At 55.3% G+C, this 23,046-nt stretch overlaps 1 protein-coding gene and 1 pseudogene across 1 annotated transcript in view; both read left to right on the top strand.

Moving 5' to 3' along the window:
- LOC137802046 (dynein heavy chain domain-containing protein 1) overlaps positions 1-22,257 on the top strand; it is a 24,336-nt gene extending 2,079 nt beyond the window's left edge. Inside the window, exons 4-43 of the mRNA XM_068599568.1 lie at positions 1-15; positions 312-468; positions 838-1,095; positions 2,637-2,795; positions 3,200-3,302; positions 3,378-3,625; positions 3,702-3,945; positions 4,048-4,205; positions 4,675-4,797; positions 4,882-5,158; positions 5,553-5,680; positions 5,763-5,961; positions 6,771-6,856; positions 6,981-7,176; positions 7,362-7,487; positions 7,748-7,845; positions 7,939-11,092; positions 11,180-11,300; positions 11,401-11,560; positions 11,641-11,884; positions 12,838-14,227; positions 14,357-14,450; positions 14,926-15,055; positions 15,143-15,311; positions 15,380-15,482; positions 15,551-15,706; positions 15,777-15,968; positions 16,688-17,104; positions 17,470-17,884; positions 18,091-18,225; positions 18,305-18,448; positions 18,532-18,713; positions 18,794-19,690; positions 19,806-19,950; positions 20,031-20,099; positions 20,187-20,391; positions 20,764-20,855; positions 20,930-21,070; positions 21,187-21,707; positions 21,793-22,257. The exon at positions 1-15 is cut by the window's left edge and continues 96 nt beyond it. Of these exons, the coding sequence (XP_068455669.1) occupies positions 1-15; positions 312-468; positions 838-1,095; positions 2,637-2,795; positions 3,200-3,302; positions 3,378-3,625; positions 3,702-3,945; positions 4,048-4,205; positions 4,675-4,797; positions 4,882-5,158; positions 5,553-5,680; positions 5,763-5,961; positions 6,771-6,856; positions 6,981-7,176; positions 7,362-7,487; positions 7,748-7,845; positions 7,939-11,092; positions 11,180-11,300; positions 11,401-11,560; positions 11,641-11,884; positions 12,838-14,227; positions 14,357-14,450; positions 14,926-15,055; positions 15,143-15,311; positions 15,380-15,482; positions 15,551-15,706; positions 15,777-15,968; positions 16,688-17,104; positions 17,470-17,884; positions 18,091-18,225; positions 18,305-18,448; positions 18,532-18,713; positions 18,794-19,690; positions 19,806-19,950; positions 20,031-20,099; positions 20,187-20,391; positions 20,764-20,855; positions 20,930-21,070; positions 21,187-21,707; positions 21,793-22,224 (12,283 nt within the window). The 3' untranslated portion in view covers positions 22,225-22,257. The remainder of the gene's footprint in view (positions 16-311; positions 469-837; positions 1,096-2,636; positions 2,796-3,199; positions 3,303-3,377; positions 3,626-3,701; positions 3,946-4,047; positions 4,206-4,674; positions 4,798-4,881; positions 5,159-5,552; positions 5,681-5,762; positions 5,962-6,770; positions 6,857-6,980; positions 7,177-7,361; positions 7,488-7,747; positions 7,846-7,938; positions 11,093-11,179; positions 11,301-11,400; positions 11,561-11,640; positions 11,885-12,837; positions 14,228-14,356; positions 14,451-14,925; positions 15,056-15,142; positions 15,312-15,379; positions 15,483-15,550; positions 15,707-15,776; positions 15,969-16,687; positions 17,105-17,469; positions 17,885-18,090; positions 18,226-18,304; positions 18,449-18,531; positions 18,714-18,793; positions 19,691-19,805; positions 19,951-20,030; positions 20,100-20,186; positions 20,392-20,763; positions 20,856-20,929; positions 21,071-21,186; positions 21,708-21,792) is intronic.
- The window catches only part of LOC137801997 (extracellular serine/threonine protein kinase FAM20C-like), a 36,558-nt pseudogene that overhangs the window by 12,524 nt on the left and 988 nt on the right, over positions 1-23,046 (top strand).

Here is a 23,046-nt window from a genome sequence, read left to right as displayed (position 1 = left end):
TCTGCTGCTCTCCAGGTGACTCACTGCTTCCTCTCCAGGTGACTCACTGCTTCCTCTCCAGGTGACTCACTGCTTCCTCTCCAGGTGACTCACTGCTTCCTCTCCAGGTGACTCACTGCTTCCTCTCCAGGTGACTCACTGCTTCCTCTCCAGGTGACTCACTGCTTCCTCTCCAGGTGACTCACTGCTTCCTCTCCAGGTGACTCAGTACTTCCTCTCCAGGTGACTCAGAGGAGCTCGGTGTCTCCTCTCCTCGGGCTGGACCAGGTCCCGTGTTTGCTGGTCGTCAGTGGTCTCTCGCTGTCTTGCAGGGTGATTGGAGACGTGGAGTCGACCCCCCGGCTGCCTCTGGACGGGTCCAGAACCTTCACCCTGCTGGAGTTCAGGAGCCAGCGGGCGACCATGAAGCAGAAGCTCCTGCAGGCGCTGGAGAAGCTATCACGCCACCGCACCGCCCTCCTGAACGCCGTGAGCGCATATCTAACCCCTTAACTCCTTACCTCCCGAACATCTTAACTCAGTAACTACTTAACTCCTTAACTTCTTAACTCATTAACTTCTTACCTCTTAACTTCTTATCTCCTTAACTTCTTACCTCTTAACTTCTTATCTCCTTAACTTCTTATCTCCTTAACGTCTTATCTCCTTAACGTCTTATCTCCTTAACTTCTTATCTCCTTAACTACTTAGACAGACGTCCCCTTCTGGACCAGAGGGGTGCTCAGTCTATATCTATTCATGTATGTATTCATCTCTAGACCTCTAGAGAGCTCGTGCTGGTTCCTGGGAGTCTCGATCCGAGTGTTTCCCTGTGCAGCTGATGCCTTCCTCCCCCAGGTGAAGCAGCGCTGCTACGAGGACCTCCACCGGCTGGAGCTGCACCTGGAGCTCGCCAACAAAGCGCCCGGCGGCCGCGACGAGCCGCTCCACCTGCTCCTGGCGCACCGGCAGCGGCTGCAGGAGGACTCGGGCCGGTCGCGGGCCGTCCTGCAGAAGCTGGGCCGCTTCGCCGCGCTGGTGGACCGCATGACGCTGCAGAGCCTCGGCACGGCCGCGCGGCGAGACGCCGAGTCGCTGCTCAGAGGCGTGGAGCAGGTGATGGCAGGCTGCTTCACGCCTTAACTCCTTAACTCTAACTTCTTCACTCTAACTTCTTCACTCCTTAACTATTTAACTCCTTAACGCCTTAACTCTAACTTCTTCACTCTTAAACTTCTTCACTCTTAAACTTCTTCACTCCTTAACTATTTAACTCCTTAACTCTAACTTCTTCACTCCTTAACTATTTAACGCCTTAACTCTAACTTCTTCACTCTCAAACTTCTTCACTCTCAAACTTCTTCAATCTCAAACTTCTTCACTCTTAAACTTCTTCACTCCTTAACTATTTAACTCCTTAACGCCTTAACTCTAACTTCTTCACTCTTAAACTTCTTCACTCTTAAACTTCTTCGCTCCTTAACTATTTAACGCCTTAACACCTTAACTCCTTAACCCCTTAACTCCTTAACACCTTAACTCCTTAACTACTCCTGAACTCCTTTACTAGTAAATCCTGAACTCCTAAACTAGTTAACTCCTGAACTCCTAAACTAGTTAACTCCTGAACTCTTTAACTCTTTAACTTCTTCACTCCTTAACATCTTAACTTTCTAACTCTTTACAGTTTTCTTCGATGGCTAACCAACAGCGTGGACAACTGGAGTCACATGTAAAACTCTGACTCCGTCTGCACTGCCAACACTCACCTGAACAGTTCACTTCACCTGCAAAACTCATTCCAAGCAACACAACTCTTAACACACGGCTCAACACACACTCAGTGCAGCCAAACACTGCACAACCCTCACTGAGATGACACACACTGTCACTCACAACACACTGAGGAAAAACACCAGCACCAAACACCAACACAGGAAATACAAACTTCATCTTTACAGTTTGAACTACTTCAGTGACTTCATACAAAATAATATTTTATTCAAAGAAAAGAGTGACATTCTTTCCAAAATTAATCTTCCTGAGCTCTACCTATAAATACTGTAATATATATGTGTGTGTGTGTGTGTGTGTGTGTGTGTCTAAAACAAGACACCTGCTCAGCCTCCAGCTGAAGTTGCAGTCATCAGAGTTTAAAGGCACGAGGCTGAACTCTCTTCTGTGTTGAATGTTCACAGTTTGACAGCAGTGTGTCAGCGTTTGAACAAAGTGCTGTAGATCCACAGTGTTGTGCAGGTTGTGTTAAAGTCATGGGATAAGTGTGTAGAGCTTTGAAAACTGTGTTCAAGCAACGAAAAACCAACTAGAGTTTGTTCACATGAGCTGCTGCTGTGCAGACTGAGGCAGAGTTTTGCACATGTGACTCCAGTTGTGCTCGCTGTCCTTTAGCGATCGAAAAAAACTGTAAAATCTTAACTTCTTACCTCTTTAACTCCTTAACTCCTTAAAACCTTAACTTCTTACCTCCTTAACTCCTTAAAACCTTAACTTCTTACCTCTTTAACTCCTTAAAACCTTAACTTCTTACCTCTTTAACTCTTTAACTCCTTAAAACCTTAACTTCTTACCTCTTTAACTCCTTAACTGGCCTCCTGGCTCCGGCCCTGCTTCTGTTGTGTTAAACTCGGGTTTCTCAGCTCCGCCAGGAGCTCCCTATGAGTCCTCGTCAGCGCTGCCTCTTCCTCAGCGAGCTGAGCGTCTCAGCCGGCGGTCGTCTGGCGCTGGACCCCCCGCTGCTCCGCTTCCAGGAGGCCGTGAGCGAAGCTCTGCTGGCGGCCGGCGGCGCCTTCCTGCAGGTTGTGTTCAATCCTGCACTTGAGTTTTAATGTCGCTGTAAGACGTTATGAGATGATATTTCATCTTCCTGAAAGACACTTGTGACTTATATTTCATTTCTCTGCATCATTTGCAATTCTGTAGGATTTATACTTTAACACTTTTCAATATGTTGTCGCAGACTGCTCTTCTTAATCAGAGTTAAGATTAGTTTTAAGATAAAAAACAAAACAAATTCTTCCCGTTGTCAGCACTAGGGGGCAGCGTAGCGTCACTCCTCTTCACCGCTTTAGAACAGAACAAAGCTGCAGCCTCCAGTACATCCTGGGAACTTTCATAAGGCTTTACTGGGTCAGAGCCTCGGCACCAGTAGAGTGTTCCTCCAGCTCACCATCAGAGACGGATCCTCCTTCCTTTCGTCTAGATGTGCGTGACCTGTGGATTCTTCCTGGAGCTCAGCGACAGCTTCTTCACCTCCGACGTGTCTCAGGCCTGTGAGCTCGCCGGCCTGCAGCTCGCTCTCGCAGGTGAAGGAGAACACGGTCGTCCTTCCTGTCGCTGCACGCGTGGCTTCATTTATTTGGACGTGTTTTCATCCTCAGGGGAGGACGAGGAGCCCGATGGAGCGACCGGCCGCGGGATGCCCTGCTGCCGCTCGCCGCCCACAGGCCCGGAGGCGGCGGCGCCGGCGATGCCGGTGGTGCCGGTGGCGCCGGCGACCCAGCTCTGGGTGCGCGGCGCCCGGGTGCACGGCTGCTACCGGCCGCTCCTCCAGACGCAGCTGCGGTGGCACCTCGACACCGACGACGCCGCGGATCGAGCGGAGAGGCAGCAGGCCGGGATCATGCAGGCAGGCCTCTCAGAGCGCACGCTGACGAAGGGTTGACGCTTCCTAGCACGCTCACGCCGCCCCGTTGCCCCGACAGGAAGCCGAGCTGCAGGTGCGGCGGCTGTGTGAGAGCCTCTCGTGGCTGCTGGACGTCCACGCGTTCGTGGGCCGGTGGAGCCGAGCCTCTCTGGAGGCCATGAAGGGTCGGCCCGCCGCGGCGTACGAGGAGCTGGTGCAGACGGGCCGCCGCTGGACCCGGTGGGTCCTCGCCGTGCCCTCGTCCGTCTGCACCACCAACCGGCTGGTCGCCATCCGGTGCGACCGCCTGAAGGAACAGCTCGGTGGGTTTAAGGCTCGCGAAACCTTCTGAGCCCCCAAAATGTGTCGGTACTTCAACTCAGCGGTTACTTTGACTTCGTGAAATGTTTGTTTGCCTCCAACAGGCCGGCAGCTGAGGCGCGTGGAGGAGGAGGCGCTGCAGCAGCTGGTGGAGCAGACGCAGCTGCTCTCCGGAGGCCTGCTGGCCGTCCTGGAGGAGGCGGCCGCCGCACTCGACACGGACCCCCGGGACCTCCAGGAGCTGTCGGCGTACGCCCTCACGGTAAAGAACCTCCTCCTCCTCCTCCTCCTTTTCTTCCTCCTCCTCCTCCTCCTCCTCCTCCTGCTGCGCTCGCAGGAGCAATACCAGCCTCAAGGAAGAGCAACCAAGCGTTAAGAGACGCCGGTTAATGTCTCGTTGACTCCAGTTCAACTTTGACACTTTTATTTCATTCTCCATGAAGAGCTTCGACTCGTTCCCTTCACGTGGTTTAAGGTTGTGACCGGAGACACCGCGCTGCAGACCAACAGCATGGAAAGCCTCAGGAAACATCTCATCCAATTAACACAAACCTCCTCGAGAATACGAAACATAAAGTTGTTGTTTTCTTGCAGAAGCTATTTGTGAAGGATTTCCAACACAAAACACATAAAGAGGAAAGATTCAGAAAGTGCAGATTGGATCATTTTGCACTTTTGTCCGTCGACACATTAAAATGCTCTAAAAGCAGCGTCTTGTCTCCTCCTTTCAGACGAGGGAGTGCGAGAAGTCGTTGGTCGCCACGCGGCAGCGCTTGGACTACGTGCGCTCCCTGCAGGAGGTCTGCCTGAACTACAGGAAGACGAGCGAGCAGGAAGCGGCTCTGCAGGAAAAGGTTTGTGAGCAATCAGCCAGAAATCGATGCTGCTGAATGACACGCCGCCTCCTCCTGCGCTGCAGCCTGTGCTTCTGCCTGCAGCTGTCGGCCTCGTGGACTCGCTTCCTTCCCCTCCTAAAGCGAGCGGAGGCCGTCGTGTGCAGCCGCCTTCCCTCCGCGGCGAGCGCCCTGGACACCATGTTCTGCTTCCTGGCCCGCGAGCTGAAGACGAGGGTCTCCGAAGCCACGTCCGGACCGTTCCTCGACCCGAGCCGCGACGCACGCGACACGGCGTCCAAGCTGAGCGCCGTGCGCACGCACGTGCACGAGCTCTTAGCAAAGCTGGAACGACTTAGCAGGAACAGTCAGAACCTGCACGGTGAGATCAGGTCCACACGGGCAACATGGAACCGCCATGGAGCTTTAAAACGGTTGTTTCCAGGCCTGGAAAGTCCTTGAGAAAAGGTTGTGTAAAAGTCCTGTAAATGTGTTATATTCATGTGTTCATGTAGTTATAAATAATGAATCTGCTTTTAACAGAAAGAGGCTCAAAACATCAGCAGCATACATACAGGCATCTATATAAATGTTTATTCTTTTAATCAAACTATTGTCTCTCATTCATTTGAGTCATTTAAGGTTTACTGTATGCTTTGAATCCTCATTGTTAGTTTAAATACTACATTTTATCACTTTGTACTTAAAATGTGGTTAAAAGTCATGAATGATGTTCGGGTCGTGGAGTCTGATGCGGCCGCTGTGTCTCCCTCTAGAACGGCCGATGGATTTGACGTCTTTGGCGACGGACGTCCAGAAGCTCGGCGCCCGCTGTGCATTGTGGGAGCTGATGGCGGAGTGCACGACCTGGACGGACGACTGGAAGCAGCTGCTGCTCAGCGAGGTGACGCCTCTCTCTGGCGCGGTGGAGCTCAGGACTCACATGGACTCAAACACAACACGATCTCTATTCATGCCCCCGGCAGGTCGAGCTGTCACAAGCTCGAGGGAATATTTCCACGTGGAAGGAGCGAGCTCTGACTCTAGCAGGCGTCATACCTACCCATGATGCAGTGCTGCAGGAGGCTTCAGGGATCCTGGAACGCCTGAGCTGCCAGGTTGCTTTGTATGCCAAACTGCAGAGCCCCACACTGAAGCACAGGCACTGGAAAGCCCTTTTACAAGGTCAGGCTCCTCTGGTTGTATAGAAGTCTATGCTTCATGTGTTGAAGCTGCATTCTCTCTCCTGACCACCAGGGGGCGACTCCTCTGGTTGTATAGAAGTCTATGCTTCATGTGTTAAAGCTGCATTCTCTCTCCTGACCACCAGGGGGCGACTCCTGTGGTTGTATAGAAGTCTATGCTTCATGTGTTAAAGCTGCATTCTCTCTCCTGACCACCAGGGGGCGACTCCTCTGGTTGTATAGAAGTCTATGCTTCATGTGTTAAAGCTGCATTCTCTCTCCTGACCACCAGGGGGCGACTCCTCTGGTTGTATAGAAGTCTATGCTTCATGTGTTAAAGCTGCATTCTCTCTCCTGACCACCAGGGGGCGACTCCTCTGGTTGTATAGAAGTCTATGCTTCATGTGTTGAAGCTGCATTCTCTCTCCTGACCACCAGGGGGCGACTCCTCTGGTTGTATAGAAGTCTATGCTTCATGATTAAAGCTGCATTCTCTCTCCTGACCACCAGGGGGCGACTCCTCTGGTTCTATAGAAGTCTATGCTTCATGTGTTGAAGCTGCATTCTCTCTCCTGACCACCAGGGGGCGACTCCTCTGGTTGTATAGAAGTCTATGCTTCATGTGTTAAAGCTGCATTCTCTCTCCTGACCACCAGGGGGCGACTCCTGTGGTTGTATAGAAGTCTATGCTTCATGTGTTGAAGCTGCATTCTCTCTCCTGACCACCAGGGGGCGACTCCTCTGGTTGTATAGAAGTCTATGCTTCATGATTAAAGCTGCATAATAATGAAAGTACCTTCCATCTCTCAGACATGGGCCAGCTGTACGACCCAGAAAAGAAGGTGACTGTTTCTCAACTGATGTCTCATCAATTTGACCAGAATCTCATCACCAAGGTGAGAGCAGGATGGACGCGACACATTATGACATCATGAAATAATGTGTAACTGCTGCTGAAAACAGGCTCAGTGAACACCATTCCATCCTGACACTAACACCTGTCATCGGTTCATGCTGCAGGTATGCAGGGCTGCACAGGTGGAGTGCAACATGGAGCAGAGCTTCCAGGAGATTCGGCAGGGATGGAGAGCCAGACTCTTCCAGACGGATGAATTCACTCTGCCTGTTTGGCAGCCTGGAGAGCCTCAACATGCACCAACAGATCTCCTAACTGACCGTCGACACTCCTGCAGTGACGCAAGATTCATCATCATCGGTGAGACTAAGAACAGGCGAGCAGATCAACAACACAGAGGTGTAAGAACTTACTGCTTTGGCTCCGTCGTTAGGGGGAAATCTGGTTGTATAGAAGTCTATGCTTCATGTGTTAAAGCTGCATTCCCTGGGACGCTTTAGGGCGGGGCTACAAGGTGATTGACAGGTCGTGGTTTTCTCACTCAGGTCTGGAAGTGCACGTTGCTGAGCTGGAGAACGATTCGATGGCTCTGTCCACCTCGATGACGTCACCGCACAGCGCTGAGTTCAGGCCGCAGATACAAGACTGGATGCAAACAATGCAGGAGCTCGGTAAGGTGGACGTATTTAACCTTTCATATGGAAAAGGCCCCAAACTGCTGTATCTGGATGTATTGAACACCATAAGTAATATACAGGGGAAATATAGGGTTTGGTACATGAGAACATTCAAATAGACTCAATGGTTTTAGTTTGGGGACATTCAGAGGAAAGAACTAGAGATAGGATGGTTTTCTAATGAGAAGAAGGAAGATTTATAAAGAAAAATATGAATGTTGTTTTGCCTTTTTTTCCCCTTTCGATATGAACAGGGAAGCTGCTTTCATTATTTGAGAGGTTCCAGCATGTGTGGGCCTTCCTGACCAAGACGTTCCATGACACTCGCCTCAGGGTTCAGAGGGCGGATCTGGTACGACACCTTCGCATCACACATGCATGACACCGGTGTATTTTAATTTAAATAGGTCAGATTCATGTCTTTCTTATTTTCTTTGTTTCATAGCTGGAGCAATTCCAACCAGTTGATGATGCGTTTAAGGACCTGATGCTCACGATATCACTGGACCCTCGCGTGCTGAACTTTGTCCATTCCAAGAAGACGGGTGACAGGTTCCAGGGTGACAGCCTGCACCGGCTCCTCCTCCAGGGTCTGTCCACCATGGAGGCCATTTCCAACCAGATGGAGGATCTCCTGGAGTCCCTCTGTGCACAGTTCCCAAGACTCTGGTTCTTGAGTGACAGGGAAGTGATCCAACTCCTCTCCTTTCACCCGACGCCTTTCACATTGCAACTCGTTGTGCGCAAATGCTTTAAAGGGATACGTGGGCTCGACGTGGATCGTGAGCTGCCGGCTGCCGTCAGCACTGTGGAGAGCAGTGGGGCGACTGCTCAAAGCCCCAGACCCATGTTGAAGGTGCTCGGGGTTTTCGGCAGCCTCCAGGAGCACGTTACCTTCTCGAGTCCGTTGGAGCCAAATCCCAATGCCTTGGTTTGGCTCTGTGTCTTTGAGAAACAGTTGAAGTCGACCATGGTGCGACACATGAAACAATGCGCTATTGTCCGAAACCAGCTCGAACCGCCCAGTCGAGGGTTGGCATGCGATGAGAAAGCCGGAGACATCCGGCTGCACCTGGCCGAAAGGAGGAAGGTGGTACTACCTGTGCTGGGACTGCTGTCCACTCATCCTCTGCAGTGCCTGCTGGTGGCCGAGGAGACGGTTTGGTCCCAGGCGGTCCTCCAAGCTTCTCGAGAATCAAACCCAGCAGAGTGGCGCAACCTCAAGGCTTACAACTCTGCAAAACTGAAAGCCCTTGGTCGTTCCATAAGGGAGGGAGTCACAGGGACTGAGTGCGAGTCTCTGGTCTCTATGTACACAATGATGTGTTTTCGTGCTTTAGTGCAGCTAACTATGAAGCACGCACAGCAGCTGTCTCGACTCATGGAGGTACAATGCGTGCTGGAGTCGTCCTTTGAGTGGCTGAGTCAGATGAAGTACCATATAGACTCAGACGATCGGAGTCCGGAGGGCAGCGACGATGCGACATGTTACGTGGATGTTTTGGGCCATCGACTCGAATATGATTATGAGTATTTCGGTCCAGAAGATTGGCTGATGGCGCATACTCCGTCCACAGATCGGGCAACACTGGGGATTCTCCTGGCTCTGACCAGCTACAGATGTGGGTTTGTGAGTGGACCCTGCATGTCTGGAAAGAAAATCACGGTCGTCCAGTTGGGAAGAGCGTTAGGGCGTCAGGTTGTCAACGTGCAATGTTGGCCGAGCACGAGAGCTGGTGTTGTTCAGCGGATGCTGTTGGGCGCCCTCCAGACCGGAGCATGGCTCCTGCTGGACTCTGCAGACTTGCTGACACAAGGGGTGCTATCGGTACTGGGGCAGCATCTAGGAGACATCCACCAGTCCTTCTCTCAGTTCACTAGAGACACAAGTCAGAGGGTGGATGAGGAGCCGAAGAACAGGCCTGCAGACGAGGCCGGCGGCTGCAAGAACATCGACTCAGAACGTCACGTGGTGCTGGCGGGTAGAAGCATTTCTACCAGGACGAGCTACGCATGCGTCCTCATCTCATCAAAGGGGAACGCACCCGAGGTTCCACAGAGTCTGCGGCGTTGCACCAGACCCGTCGCGTTGACCCATCCGGACTACGGGATCGTCGTAGAGGTAATGCTGACTTCCATCGGTTTCTCAGAGGCCGCCTCTTTAAGTCGCCGTCTGGTGGCCCTCATGGACCTGGCCCAGGATTCACTCTGTCTGCCCGACTTCTTCTCCGACCCGCAGAGCTGCTACCTCGTTGTCTTGCAGAAGATCGTCGCCGCCTCTGAACCGCACTTGCAGCAAAGCGTAAGAGAACGAGAACTCTCACTCAAGGCCGAAGCAGCGGTGGCAGAACAAGCTGATTGTGCGCCTTTGCGATGTTTGAGTGCCAGAGTCGTTGAAAAGGATGGAAAAGAAACCAAAGAGCCGTCCAAGTGTTGCCGTTCTCACGTGGCGATTGTACGAGGATTGATGGAGGAGACGGCAGTCATCAAAGCCGTTCTTTCCGTCTTCTTACCGGTTCTTTATGAGCACAAGCAAGCCTCACAGTTCGACCTCCTTTTCAAGGAGACGTTCCCTCTCGCATGCCAGTTTCCTCTTTTCAAGCAGTACATTGAGGAAGAAGAAAAGATCCAACTGTATGATGCAGTTATAGAGGAATTGCAAAGGAAGGGCCTTCAGCCTGACGCCAAACTAATCGGCAGTGCTGTTACACTCTATCAGACCATGAAATCCTCTCGAGCAGTTCTGCTTCTGGGCACCTCAGGTAGTGGAAAGACCACCTGTTACTGTGTTCTAGCCGGAGCCCTCAACCAGCTGGCCGCCCAGGCAGCGGAACACCGCTTTGCAAACGACAACACCACAGCAGGAGATGCAGATCCAGAGATACCGGCTTGCACTTGGAGCGCTGTCCAAACCGTGCTCCTCTTCCCGAACGCCATGTCCCACGAGGAGATGTTCGGCTGCTTCTGCGAGAACAGAGGATGGCAGGACGGAGCTGTCGCAAAAGTGCTGCGAGATTCAGAACAACGCGAAGCGACGAGTTCTCCAACCGGCAACGGCAAGAAGAAGAGCGACCACGCAGCCGTGAAGTGGCTGGTAATGGATGGGAATCCCGTGGGCCGCCCCGGCTGGTTGGATCACTTGACTACGATGTGCGGTCCTGAGGACCCATTCCTGTGCCTGCCGTCGGGTGAAACGCTGCCATGCCAGTCACACCTGAAGCTCCTCCTGGAGGCCACGGACCTACGAGACGCCAGCCCCTCCGCGGTGACCCGCTGCAGCCTGGTTCACCTCACGGCTACGGACCTGTGGAAGGCCGTGTGGAAGAGTGAGATGGATGCTCTCTCGTGTGAAGACAAGCTGCTTCAAGGAACCTTGAAAATGTGGAATCGCCTGGCCGGAGATCTCTTCTCCAGCACGCTGAGTCTGCTCCAGCAAAAGGCTTTAAGCTCTGCAGTCCACCCCGAAGGAGAATCTCCTGAAAGCGTCTCATACGGACTGCAAGAAATCACGTCGTTTGTTCGGATCCTGCGGGCTCTCCTGCTGCATTTTGGGAAAGAAGTGGAAAAAGCTGGGCCAATAACAGGAATGGACAAAAGAGGTATGACCAGAATGCATGAGCGTATAACCTCGTAAACAGAGACGAGTGAAAGTAGTAACTTGATATTTATATATTCATCCTCCCCAGACGTACTTCTACACAGAACCAGAACATCAGACACAGATCCTGACCGTGAGCAAGAGCTGACGGCCAGGAACCTGTTTGTGGTGGCTTATATTTGGGGATTCAGTGGACATCTGCATCCTCGGTGAGATCACCACCGTTCACTGTCACGTTTATTCAGTTATCGCTGTGGGTTCTTGCTCAGTCAGCATTTCACTTCTTGTGTCTTTGTGGTTTTGCTTCAGCGACCGGCCGCAGTTCGACTCACTGGCCCGCCAAGCGCTGTTTACCTGCCGGTACAAAATTGTGGTTCCTGATGAAGAGAGTGTGTTTGAACACTTTTTAAACGTCGACAGCAAGATCTGCCCCAAGAACACACTCCTGGCTAATTCCATCACTCCCAAGGTTGGTCGAGGGCGGCGAGGGCGGCGAGCCGTGGTCCTAAATGTTTTAACTCGACGTCTGTCTTGCATGTGATCCTGCAGTACTGGAGGCACATCTACCTGCTGAAGCTCATGTTGGAGGCCCGGCAGCCGGTGCTGCTCGTGGGAGAGCCCGCTTCTGGAAAGACCTTCCTGTGCAAAGCTGTGCTGAGCGTTGACGAGCCGCACGTTTACCTGGCAGGCAGCCGGCTGCTGAGCGGCAGGGACCTGCGCTCGGTCCTGAGTCACATGAGGACGAGCCGGCGTCTGCTTCTCTGTGTGGACGACCTGCACGAAGCCCCCTGTGGTGCGTAGCAATGTCTACTTTTAGGGGATTTCACACAAAAAAATAAAAATTAGGACCAAAAAATAATAATTAAGACCAAAGAAAAGAAAGTGAGGCCAATAAAAAAAGAAATGTATCGACTTTTTTTGGGATATTTTTTTTGTTGACTTGAAAAAAGACAACAAAAAATTTTTTCCCGATTCATTCCAGGAGAGAAATGAGAAGTTGACTACTGACAACAAATGTCAAAATTACAGTTACAGCCTAAATATAGTTGTAGCTAATATACACAAAGTACATTGTGCTAATATATGTACACACAAAGTACATTGTGCTCATATATGTACACACAAAGTACATTGTGCTAATATTTGTACACACAAAGTACATTGTTGACCTTCCATTGACCATTTTTAAGAACTGAGTAAAATGCAAAGTCCACACATATATTGAATGAATTATTTACTTTAAAGTAACCATCAACAGGCTTGCAGGTGGTTGACAATGTCAAGTTAACTTTTGGTAAATAACAAGAGCACTTGAATACAAAACAGTGCTTGCAATGTTACATTAAAAGAATATGTGAATTAAAACAAGATTGGACTATTATGTGACTTGTACTTGTTTTGTTGTATGAACAATACATATTTACATTTAAATGAAGGTATTGTAAAACCAAAGTGATGAAATAACGTATTGCTTACATGTTTTTTTTTCCTCAACAAAAAAAAAAAAGTCGATTTAAAAAAAAAATTAAAAAAAATTGATTGTCCTCTTTTTATTTTTTGGGGTCATATTTCCTTTTTTTTTGGTCCTAATCTTTTTTTCCCTGAAATGGGCTTCCATATCAAAGTCATGTAAAAGTGGTTGAAAGTCATGTAAAAGTGGCTGAAAGTCATGTAAAGTCATCGTTGGCAGAATGAGTGTGAACTCTGAGTGAATGAAGCTTTACGAGCTCAACGTTTCATCCGTAGACGTCTTCGGGAAGACGTCGGCCGCTCTGGAGACGCTGCGGCAGAGTATTTCAACGGGACAAGTTCTCACATTCGACAGCTCCGCCTTCAAGCCGCTGAGCGCCGGGAGCGTCAACTACATGGCCGCCTGCTCCGTCTTCGGCGTCGGCGATCGGCGCCGCAAGGCGATGTCCCCCCGGCTGTCGCGCCTGTTCTCCATCTTGGTACTGCCCGGCCTGTCCACGGACGTCATCCTGTCCATCCACGCCCCCCCGCTACAGCTCTGGCTGCAGGACACGGCGCTCGAGCAGAGCGGCGAGGAAACAGCACGCCGCGTCGTCACCGCGACCGAACACCTCTACCGAGCGGTGCGAGACCGGTTCCAGCCGAGCGAGCGGAGTCCCCTTTGCATCTTCTCCCACCACGACCTGCAGAAGGTGTTCAGGGGGATGTGCTTGTGGCGGCCGGACGTCCAGGACGCGGAGATCCTGCAGGACCGTCTGCCGCCGGGTTACCCCGCTGCGCCCCTCCTTCAGGTCGCTCACCTCTGGATGCACGAGTGCACGCGCACGTTCGGCGACAGGTTACCAGAGGACCAGAGAAGAAGTCTCGGGTCCCTCGTGGCCGACACGGCCACGGCTCACTTTGGACAGACTCCGGCAGGATGTCGGCGTCTAGAGCCACGAGATCCGCCTGGAGAGCCAAAAGAGGACGGCCTCGCATCCCCTGAAGCGCCCCCCCTGTCTGCAGACAGCGGCTCAGAGGCCAGCCCTCACACCAGCCCTGTGCCACCACAGAGTCTCCAGCACATGGTGGACGTCATGGAGGAGCTAGCATACGGCCCCGAGCTCTCCGAGACCCCCACGACTCCCTGGCTGCTCGGTTTTAGCTGCAGCGCGTCTTATCGGGCCAGAGACCTGGACGCCCTGCTGCGGGATCTGCGCGCGCGGGTCGACCGCAGAGAGGACGACGCGGGACAGGAAGTCGCTCCCGACGGCTGCGTCGTCCACAGGCAGAGAGTCCGTCAGCTGATGCGCGTCCTGCGGGCGCTGCTCGTCCCCGGAGGACACGGAGCGCTGATCGGCTCGGACCGGAGCACGGGCCGTAAAACCACGGTGCGGCTGGCGGCCCGTCTGGCGGGCTGCCGGCTGCTGGAGGTGCATCCTGGGAACGAGGACCGGCTGCGTGACGTCCTGAAGGAAGCCGGCCGTCACACCAGAGAGGACGAAGGTCACGTCGTCCTGCTGGTCCACGAGGGAGTCGGCCGCTCCGCCACAGAGGAGCTGCTGGTGGCGATGGCTCACCCGGCGTCCCCGGGGCTCTACACTGAGGAGCTGGGGCAGCAGGTCTACAGGGCGACCGGCGGGTTCAGGTCCAGGAGACACCTGCTGGACAGCTTCATGTCTGAGGAGTAAGGATCACTGTGCTGGCCCTCAGGGGACCTACAGGCATTTATTCTGTTGCTGCTGCTGTGACTGCGTCTACACAAACGGGCTGAAAAGAAAATCATCTCTCATTCTGCTTTTTTGTTTTTTTAAAGCTACTTGAGCCGAATTCACAGAAATGTGCACGTGTTCCTGTTGCTTCCCTTCACCACGACACACAGTGACACGCCTGATGACCACGGACTTAACGTAAATATGTATTTTCTTTTTACTACTACACCTCTGTATCTGTTCAATTCATTTATATAGACTTCTATACAACCAGAGGAGTCGCCCCCTGGTGGTCAGGAGAGAGAATGCAGCTTTAGCACATGAAGCATAGACTTCTAGACAACCAGAGAAGTCGCCCCCTGGTGGTCAGGAGAGAGAATGCAGCTTTAGCACATGAAGCATAGACTTCTATACAACCAGAGAAGTCGCCCCCTGGTGGTCAGGAGAGAGAATGCAGCTTTAGCACATGAAGCATAGACTTCTATACAACCAGAGAAGTCGCCCCCTGGTGGTCAGGAGAGAGAATGCAGCTTTAGCACATGAAGCATAGACTTCTATACAACCAGAGAAGTCGCCCCCTGGTGGTCAGGAGAGAGAATGCAGCTTTAGAGCAGCAGTTGTGTCGTGTGTGATGTTCCTCTTACTGGACATGATGGGTGACTCTCTCCTGAAGGGTCATGTGACCAGGGCCCTGCGCTGCAGCGTCTGCGTGGAGGTTTATGAGTCCTGGTCCCACCAGTCTTTAGTGGAAGTTGCTGCTCAACGCCTCAAAACCAGTTCCCACACAAGTTCCCAGCACCAACGTGAGTCTGCACTCAGGTGTTTCTTCCCAGGTGGTTCAGGTCGTGTTGCATCCCTTCTGCTCTAAGACACGCCCCTTTTCCTCCCAGAGGCCGGCCTGTCGGCGGCCATGGCGTCCGTGCATCGGTCGGCGTGTCGGCATGCGGCCGTCCTGCTCGGAGCTCAGCCCTTCAGCCCTCAGACGTACGTGGAGTTCATAGCCACCTTTGACTACGTCTGCAACCACCTGCGCAACCAGCAGCAGCGCAACGCCAGCAGGTAGTGGACGCCGCTCCGGGGTAACGGTTGTTTAACAGTAATAATATATATACATATATAATCTCCAGGGTGGCTGCTGCTCTGGCCCGCTGGGCCGTCTTGACTGCAGCAGTCGAGCAGCGCAGACGGGAGGTGGAGCGTCTGCAGGCGGTGTCTGCAGAGACGCGGCAGGTGGGTTCAGCGGCTCAACATTCATCCATCGCGTGTTCCTGTGTGAACGTTGCTTCTGCTCGCCGCAGCGCCTGAACGACCGCCGCAAAGCCGCGGAGAGCGAGAGGCGTCGGCGCCGCGAGGCCCGCGAGGCCCGCAAGGCCCGCGAGTCCTGCGAGGAGAGCGTCATCCAGCAGAAGCGGCTGCGTGACCTGGAGCGGCAGATTAGCGACGCCCACAAACAGGTAACGTGTTTTGCGAACGTCTAACACGCAAGGAAAAGAAGCGCGTGACTGGAAGGCGTGTCCTCCTCAGGCGGAGTCGGCGCTGCAGGCCGGCCTGCAGGCGCTCAGCTGCCTGAGCGTGAGCGACCTGGAGGAGGTGCGGCACTACAGGGACCCGCCCCCCGCCGTGGTGGCGCTCATGGACGCCGTCTGCCTGCTGTTTAAGCGGCCGGCGGGCTGGGAGAGCGCCCGGCAGCTGCTGGGACAACCCAACTTCTTCCAGGTGAGCTGGGGTGTGTGTTGATGTGTTGATGTGTTGACGTGTTGACGTGTTGACGTGTGTGTGTTGACGTGTGTGTGTTGATGTGTGTGTGTTGATGTGTTGATGTGTTGACGTGTGTGTGTTGACGTGTGTGTGTTGATGTGTTGACGTGTGTGTGTTGATGTGTTGACGTGTGTGTTGATGTGTTGACGTGTGTGTGTTGATGTGTTGACGTGTGTGTGTTGATGTGTTGACGTGTGTGTGTTGATGTGTGACGTGTGTGTTGACGTGTGTGTGTTGATGTGTTGACGTGTGTGTGTTGATGTGTTGATGTGTTGACGTGTGTGTGTTGACGTGTGTGTGTTGATGTGTTGACGTGTGTGTGTTGATGTGTTGACGTGTGTGTGTTGATGTGTTGATGTGTTGACGTGTGTGTGTTGATGTGTTGACGTGTGTGTGTTGATGTGTTGACGTGTGTGTGTTGATGTGTGACGTGTGTGTTGACGTGTGTGTGTTGATGTGTTGACGTGTGTGTGTTGATGTGTTGATGTGTTGACGTGTGTGTGTTGACGTGTGTGTGTTGATGTGTTGACGTGTGTGTGTTGATGTGTTGACGTGTGTGTGTTGATGTGTTGACGTGTGTGTGTTGATGTGTTGACGTGTGTGTGTTGATGTGTTGACGTGTGTGTGTTGATGTGTTGACGTGTGTGTGTTGATGTGTTGACGTGTGTGTCCTGTAGGAGCTGGAGTTCTTCGACCGTCAGGGCGTGTCAGACGAGCAGCTGCAGCGGCTCGGCCTGATGTTCCAGAGTGCTTCCCTGTCGGCAGAGTCGGTGCAGGAGGCCAGCAGAGCCTGCGTGTCTCTGCGCCGCTGGGTGCTGACCGTGTACGAGGGCCGCCGCCTGCAGCGCCCCCTGCTGCTGGAGCGCGAGCTGGCGGAGCTGGCCCGAGACGCCAGAGGAGCGCGGCGGGCGGAGCGGCTCAAGGAGGAAGCGCTCCGCCGCCAACAGGACGCCGAGCTGCGGCGCCATCCGGTACGAAGACACCTGGAGGAGGACGAGCGGCGGCTGCTCGCCGCCCAGACGGAGGAGAGGGAAGCCGCTGCCGCCGCAGGGAGGCTGCAGGCGCATGTCGCCGCATGGAGGGCTGCTGCTCAGGTCCACAGCACACGCAGCACACGCAGCACACACAGTACACACAGTACACACAGTACACACAGCACACACAGTACACACAGTACACACAGCACACACAGTACACACAGTACACACAGTACACACAGTACACACAGCACACACAGTACACACAGCACACACAGTACACACAGCACACACAGTACACACAGCACACACAGTACACACAGTACACAGTGTACACAGTACACACAGTACACACAGCACACACAGTACACACAGCACACACAGTACACACAGCACACACAGTACACACAGTACACAGTGTACACAGTACACATTTAACCCCAGAGGGGTACTGATAGCTCATTCCTCTGTTCCCCCGTCAGGAGGCGGAGCTTGATGAGCGATGCTCAGGAGGCGACGCCCTCACGCTGGCGGCCATCATCTCCTACCTGGGCCCCTTCGGGCCCGACACACGGACTCAACTGCTGAGCAAGTGGAGGCGGCTGCTTGAGACGGGCAGCGTGGACGCCGACCCCGAGGACCCCAGGGCCTCCCTGTTCGCTCGGGCTGAAGCCCCGCCCCCCGCCCCGCCCCTGGGGTTCCCTGTGCTCGCGTCCCAGAGGCTGCAGCGGCCCCTGGGTCGGGCCCTGGGGGTCCACTGGGACGCCCCGCCCGCCACACTGGTTGTGAAGCTGCTGCTGTGGAGCTGCAGCAGCAGCGGCTGCGTTCAGCGCTGCCCCCTGCTGGCCGACACCCAGCAGCACCTGGACATGAGCTCCCTGAGCCGCCTCGGCACAGGTACCAGGGGCCCCTCAGGGTCCATTTAGAGGCCCCTCAGGGTCAGAGATCTCCAGGTAGATTATCCAATCAGAGGGAGCTTTGGAGGCCTTCATCGTGTGCATTTGAAGCGTAACAGTTGAAATGAAGACATTTATAAATAATCTGTAGCTATAGAATATCAGAGAAGGTAACTAATGCATTTCCCCAATTTGCAAACTCTGCAGGAGAGAAGGCGGAGCATGAGACGGAGGCGGAGCTTGAGACGGAGGCGGAGCTTGAGCTGGAGCCGGCGTGCGAGCTGCTGGTTTGTGCCGATGACCCCGAGCTGCTGGACAAGCTGGACCGGGCCGCAGAGAGAGGTGCAGGAGGACGGCCTGTGCAGGATGCTGGGAGGAGGCTTTAGTCCGTCACTCACCCCCCCCCCCCTTGGTTCTGCAGGGCTGAGGGTCCTGGTGACTCACCTGGAGCGCGTGAGTCCGAGTCCTCTCTTCGTGGCGCGGCTGCAGCGCCGCGTCGGGCCGACCCGCCCGGAGTTCTGCCTCTTCCTCAGCACCGAGCTGCCGGCCCGGCTGGTCCACAGCGGTGAGGAGGACAAAGAGCTCATGAAAGACGTGTGGAGTATTCTCTTAATCTCTACTCCCGTGTTCCTGCTTCTCCCTCTGCAGACATCCACCCGTCCATCTTGGCTCAGGTGGGCGTGGTCGACCTCTCTCTGGGCTCAGAGGACGTCCAGGAGCTGCTGCTGGCTCAGCTGCTGCAGACCAAAGAGAGCAGGCCGCTGCTGCTACGGCGCCTGCAGCTGCAGGACGAGCTGAAGCGGCTGCAGCAGAGCGCGGCCTCAGAGGAGGTGACGTTTGCTCATGGGCATTTGGGTTGAAGTCCTGGAACCCTCTGGTCAGGATGTGTGATGTGTGTGTCTCTCCTCAGGACGCTCTGCTGGACGCCGTCCTGCAGGCCGACTCCTCTCCGCTGCAGGCCGCCGTGGCGCAGCAGCTAGCCGCGGCGGCGCTGCGCGCTGAGGAGCTGCGGCGCCACGAGTCCCTGCTGGCGGCGCCGCGGGAGGCGGCGAGGCTGGCGGCGGCGTTCTACCGGGCCCTGCAGGACGTGTGCCGCCTCTCTCCCGCCTACTACTTCTCTCTGCGCGGCTTCGTCGCGGCGATGGGAGGGGCGGACGGCGCCGCCTGGCCGGAGGTCGAGAACCGGCTGGCGGCCCGGCTGCTGGCCCGGTACGGGCCGGGCCTCTCCGGGAGCCACGTCGCCGTCCTGGAGCTGCTGCTGTCGGCGGCGGTGCTGCGGCACCGCGGGCTCTGGTCCGAGGCCGAGAGCGCCGCGTTCCTCAGGGGCCTTTGCGCCGAGCGGCGGCCGGCCGGTGCCGCCGTCCTGCCCGGCTGGATCCCGGCCCGGGTCCACCCGCAGGTCCTGCGCCTGCAGCAGATCCCGGTCTTCAGCGGGCTGACGGCCTCTCTCTGCCGCCGCCCCGCCCAGTGGCGCCGGTACCTGCAGCTCCCGTCCGCCGGCGCCGCCGGCGCCACCGGCGCCGCCGGGCCCGTCCCCTGCCGCTCGCACGCCCACCTGAGCCCGCCGCAGCGAGCGCTGCTCTGGAGGGCGCTGCGGCCCGGCTGCCTGGCGGCGCTGGCCGAGGACATGGCCGCCTACCACCCGGGTCTGGCCCGGCCCGGGGGCCCGGAGGCCCTCCGGCGCCACGTGGCCCAACACAAGGGGCCCGTCATCGTCACGGTGCCGCGGCACCGAGGAGGCGGGACGGGAGCTCAGCCGCTCCACCTCGTCACCACGCTGGCCCAATGCGGCCCGGAAACAACCACGGTACCGCTCGGGAAGGGGGGGGGGTTCTGATGGAGGGGCTCTGCTCTGCTTCTGGTTCTGATGGAGGGGTTCTGCTCTGGTTCTGGTTCTGATGGAGGGTTCTTCTCTGGTTCAGGTGGAGGTGGTTCCGTGTGACCCGGACCTCGTCCTCAAGCTGAACGCGGCCGCTCAGGACGGGCGCTGGTTGGTTCTGCGGCTGCGGGAGCGGCTGGACCGGGCCGGAGCGGCTCACCTGGGCCGGCTGGTCCGCTCCCTCGCAGGTGGGCGGCGGCGCATCACGTGACCACGACTGAGGCCGAGAGCTGAAGGTTCTGAACAGGTTCTGCTCTTCTGCCCACAGAGCAGCCGGCACACCCGGACTTCAGGTTCTGGATCATCGCTGGAGAAGAAGTTTCATGCTCCATTCCAGGTGTGTGTGTGTGCGTGTGTGTGTGTGTATATATGAATATACGTGTATATTTATATGTGTGTGTGTGTGTGGGGCGTCGTCCTGCAGCGGCCCTGCGGGTGCGTGCCCTGCTCCTGGTCTGCGAGGCTCCCCGGGCCCTGCAGGAGGAGCTGGTCCGGTCTCTGCAGCAGCTGCAGTCCGTCCTGCGGCGCCGTCCTGCGGCGTCTCAGGAGCCGCTCCTCCGCTGCGCCGCCTTCCACTCCGTGTTGCTGCAGAGCCGCGAGCGCCCGGCTCGGGGGCGGAGCTACCGCTGGTGAGGAGGCGGGGCCTCTGGACCCCTAAAAGCAGGCTTTGGTTCAAGCTCTCTCCACTGGAGGAGCAGGACTTTTATTTTGAAAATCAAGAGCGCCGAGAGAAACACGTGAGAGTATCTCATGACTATGACTTAATATCTCATAATGATGACTTAATATCTCATAATGATGACTTAATATCTCATAATGATGACTTAATATCTCGTAATCATGACTTAATATCAATTAATCATGACTTAATATCAATTAATCATGACTTAATATCTCATAACTATAACTTCATATCTCATAATGATGAGTTCATATCTCATAACTATGACTTACTATGTAATAACCATTGCGTTGTGCGTTGTGTGTTGTTTGTGCTGCAGGACTCAGGAAGACCTCGTGGCTTTGGTGGACGCACACCTTCACGTCTCCAGCGTCTGCCACGACGGCGCCGAGGCTCTGCGGCGCATCGCAGGTGAGGCCGACGGGCGCGGCCGCCGCTCCGCCTCAGAGGAGCGGAGAGCTTCATCCTGCTTCTTCTCTCCTCAGTCCACCTGGTGCACGGCGGCCATGTTGTCCACCCTGCAGACCTGCAGCTGCTGGACAGCGCGGCCAAGACCTTCCTCAGCGGCGAGCCGCCTCTGTGGGGCGCCGGACCTCACACCGCCTCCGCCGGCGCCCGCCGTCACGGTAACTCCAGCTGGCCGTGTTGCTTTCATCACGACCAGTGAGCAGGACGTGACCACATGTGGATTCAGTGTTCTCAGTGTTCCTGCGGCAGTAAGATGTTGTGGCCCTTTCTTCAGATCCAGCAGAGCTGCTGCAGGTGTTGGAGCAGAGTCTTCAGGACCTCGGCGCTCTCGGCCTCGGAGCGGACGCGGCCGCCGAGGTGATGGAGATCCAAAGCCGCGATCTGGACGCCCTCCTGCGGGCCTCCCAGGGAGCGGCGGGGAGGAGTCTCGCCACGCGGCTCAGTCGGGTCGCGGCGGCGGACCGGCTGAGCCGCGTGGCGAGACTCCTCACACACGCCGCTCCGGCGGCCGGTCCGGTTTCTCACCTCGGGGACTTCCTGCGGGCCGAGCGGGACCACCTGGTCCGGCTGGCGGCGGCGCTCCTCTCGCGGCCCCGCCCCCTCCTCCGGCCCGCCCACCTGTCTCTGCTGGAAAGGAGGGCGGAGCTGATCGCCGCTCATCTGGACGCCTCGGAGCCCGCCGCCGCGTACCGGCTGTCTGCCTTCAGGAACGCCAGAGGCCTCCTGGTGGCGCTGAGGAGAGACGCCGCTCGAGCCCGGCGCCGCCCCGTCAGCGACGTCACTTTGCATTTCCAGGTGAAGCAAACGATGTCAGCAGGGAGGAGAGGCGTCCACTTCCTGTTCGCTCCCTCGTATCACTGCTCTCGTTCCCTCCCTGCAGGTGCTGAGTGACGGCGCTTCCTCGGCCTCGCTCCCCCTGGACGCCGTGTTGCTGTGTGGCCTCCGGCTGAGAGGTGCATCATGGGATACCCGGCTGGAAGCCCTGACGGACCCGGCGCCGCTGCAGCCGCGCTCGCTGCCCCTCGTCTGCGTCTCCGCTCGAGTCGACAGCGAGCGCTCCGACCCGGACGCGGCGCCGCTCTACCGATGCCCGCTGTACCTGCAGGGGGGGCGGGGCTCAGCGGACTGTGACATCATCGCCTCAGCGGACTGTGACATCATCGCCTCAGCGGACTGTGACATCATCACCTCAGCAGACGATGACATCATTGCCTCAGCAGACGATGACATCATCGCCTCGCTTCCCCTCCGCACCGAGATAGACCCGGTGGTGTGTAGTCTGAGGCGGGTGAGGCTGGAGAGCTCTCTGTGAGGGAGGAGCCAATAAAACAATGAACCAATGAAACACTCAGCGTGTGCGTCTAACTGGCATGTCAGAGACAGACAGACAGACAGACAGACAGACAGACAGACAGACAGACAGACACTGGGTCTCTTACCCAGGAGTAGAGCCTGAGCAGGAGTTCCTCTGAACAGGGGGTCTGGTTCTGTTGGCCCTCATGGTCCCCAGTGTCCTGCACCCCCTAGTGGCCAACAAAGGAACTCTGTGTACCAGGAGACACTTTGCTGACCAGACGGACGTCGTCGTAGGTGGACAGAGCACTTTGAGGAACTCCTACACCCGCTGCACCGTAACCCTGAAGAGCCCACAGAGGAGGTGAAGAAGTCCTCTGTGGCAAAGAGGTGGAGGAGCTCCGCCCTGAGGTGCTGAAGGTGCTGACACGCCTCTTCAGAGGCTCATGGGGTCAGAGACCGGGGAGCTGATTCATCTTCAAGAACAGGGACCAGAGAGTGAACTATCAGGTATCACACTGCTCAGCCTTATGCCAGGGAGGAGGTCCAGGGTGCTGAGATGGTTATGAACATGTTATGAACATGTTATAGTGATAGGGATGTTATAAACATGTTATAATGGTGATGTTATGAACATGTTATAATGGTGATGTTATGAACATGTTATAATGGTGATGTTATGAACATGTTATAATGGTGATGTTATGAACATGTTATAATGGTGATGTTATGAACATGTTGTGGTTATGAACATGTTATCATGGTGATGTTATGAACATGTTATAATGGTGATGTTATGAACATGTTGTGGTTATGAACATGTTATCATGGTGATGTTATG

Source organism: Clinocottus analis, unplaced genomic scaffold (genome assembly GCF_023055335.1).
Source record: "Clinocottus analis isolate CAN_PGR_092001 unplaced genomic scaffold, fCliAna1.0.p SCAF_48, whole genome shotgun sequence".
NCBI classification, from domain to species: Eukaryota; Metazoa; Chordata; class Actinopteri; order Perciformes; family Cottidae; genus Clinocottus; species Clinocottus analis.
The sequence above is the reverse complement of the archived record's forward strand: the minus strand, read 5'-3'. Positions and strand labels throughout refer to the sequence as shown.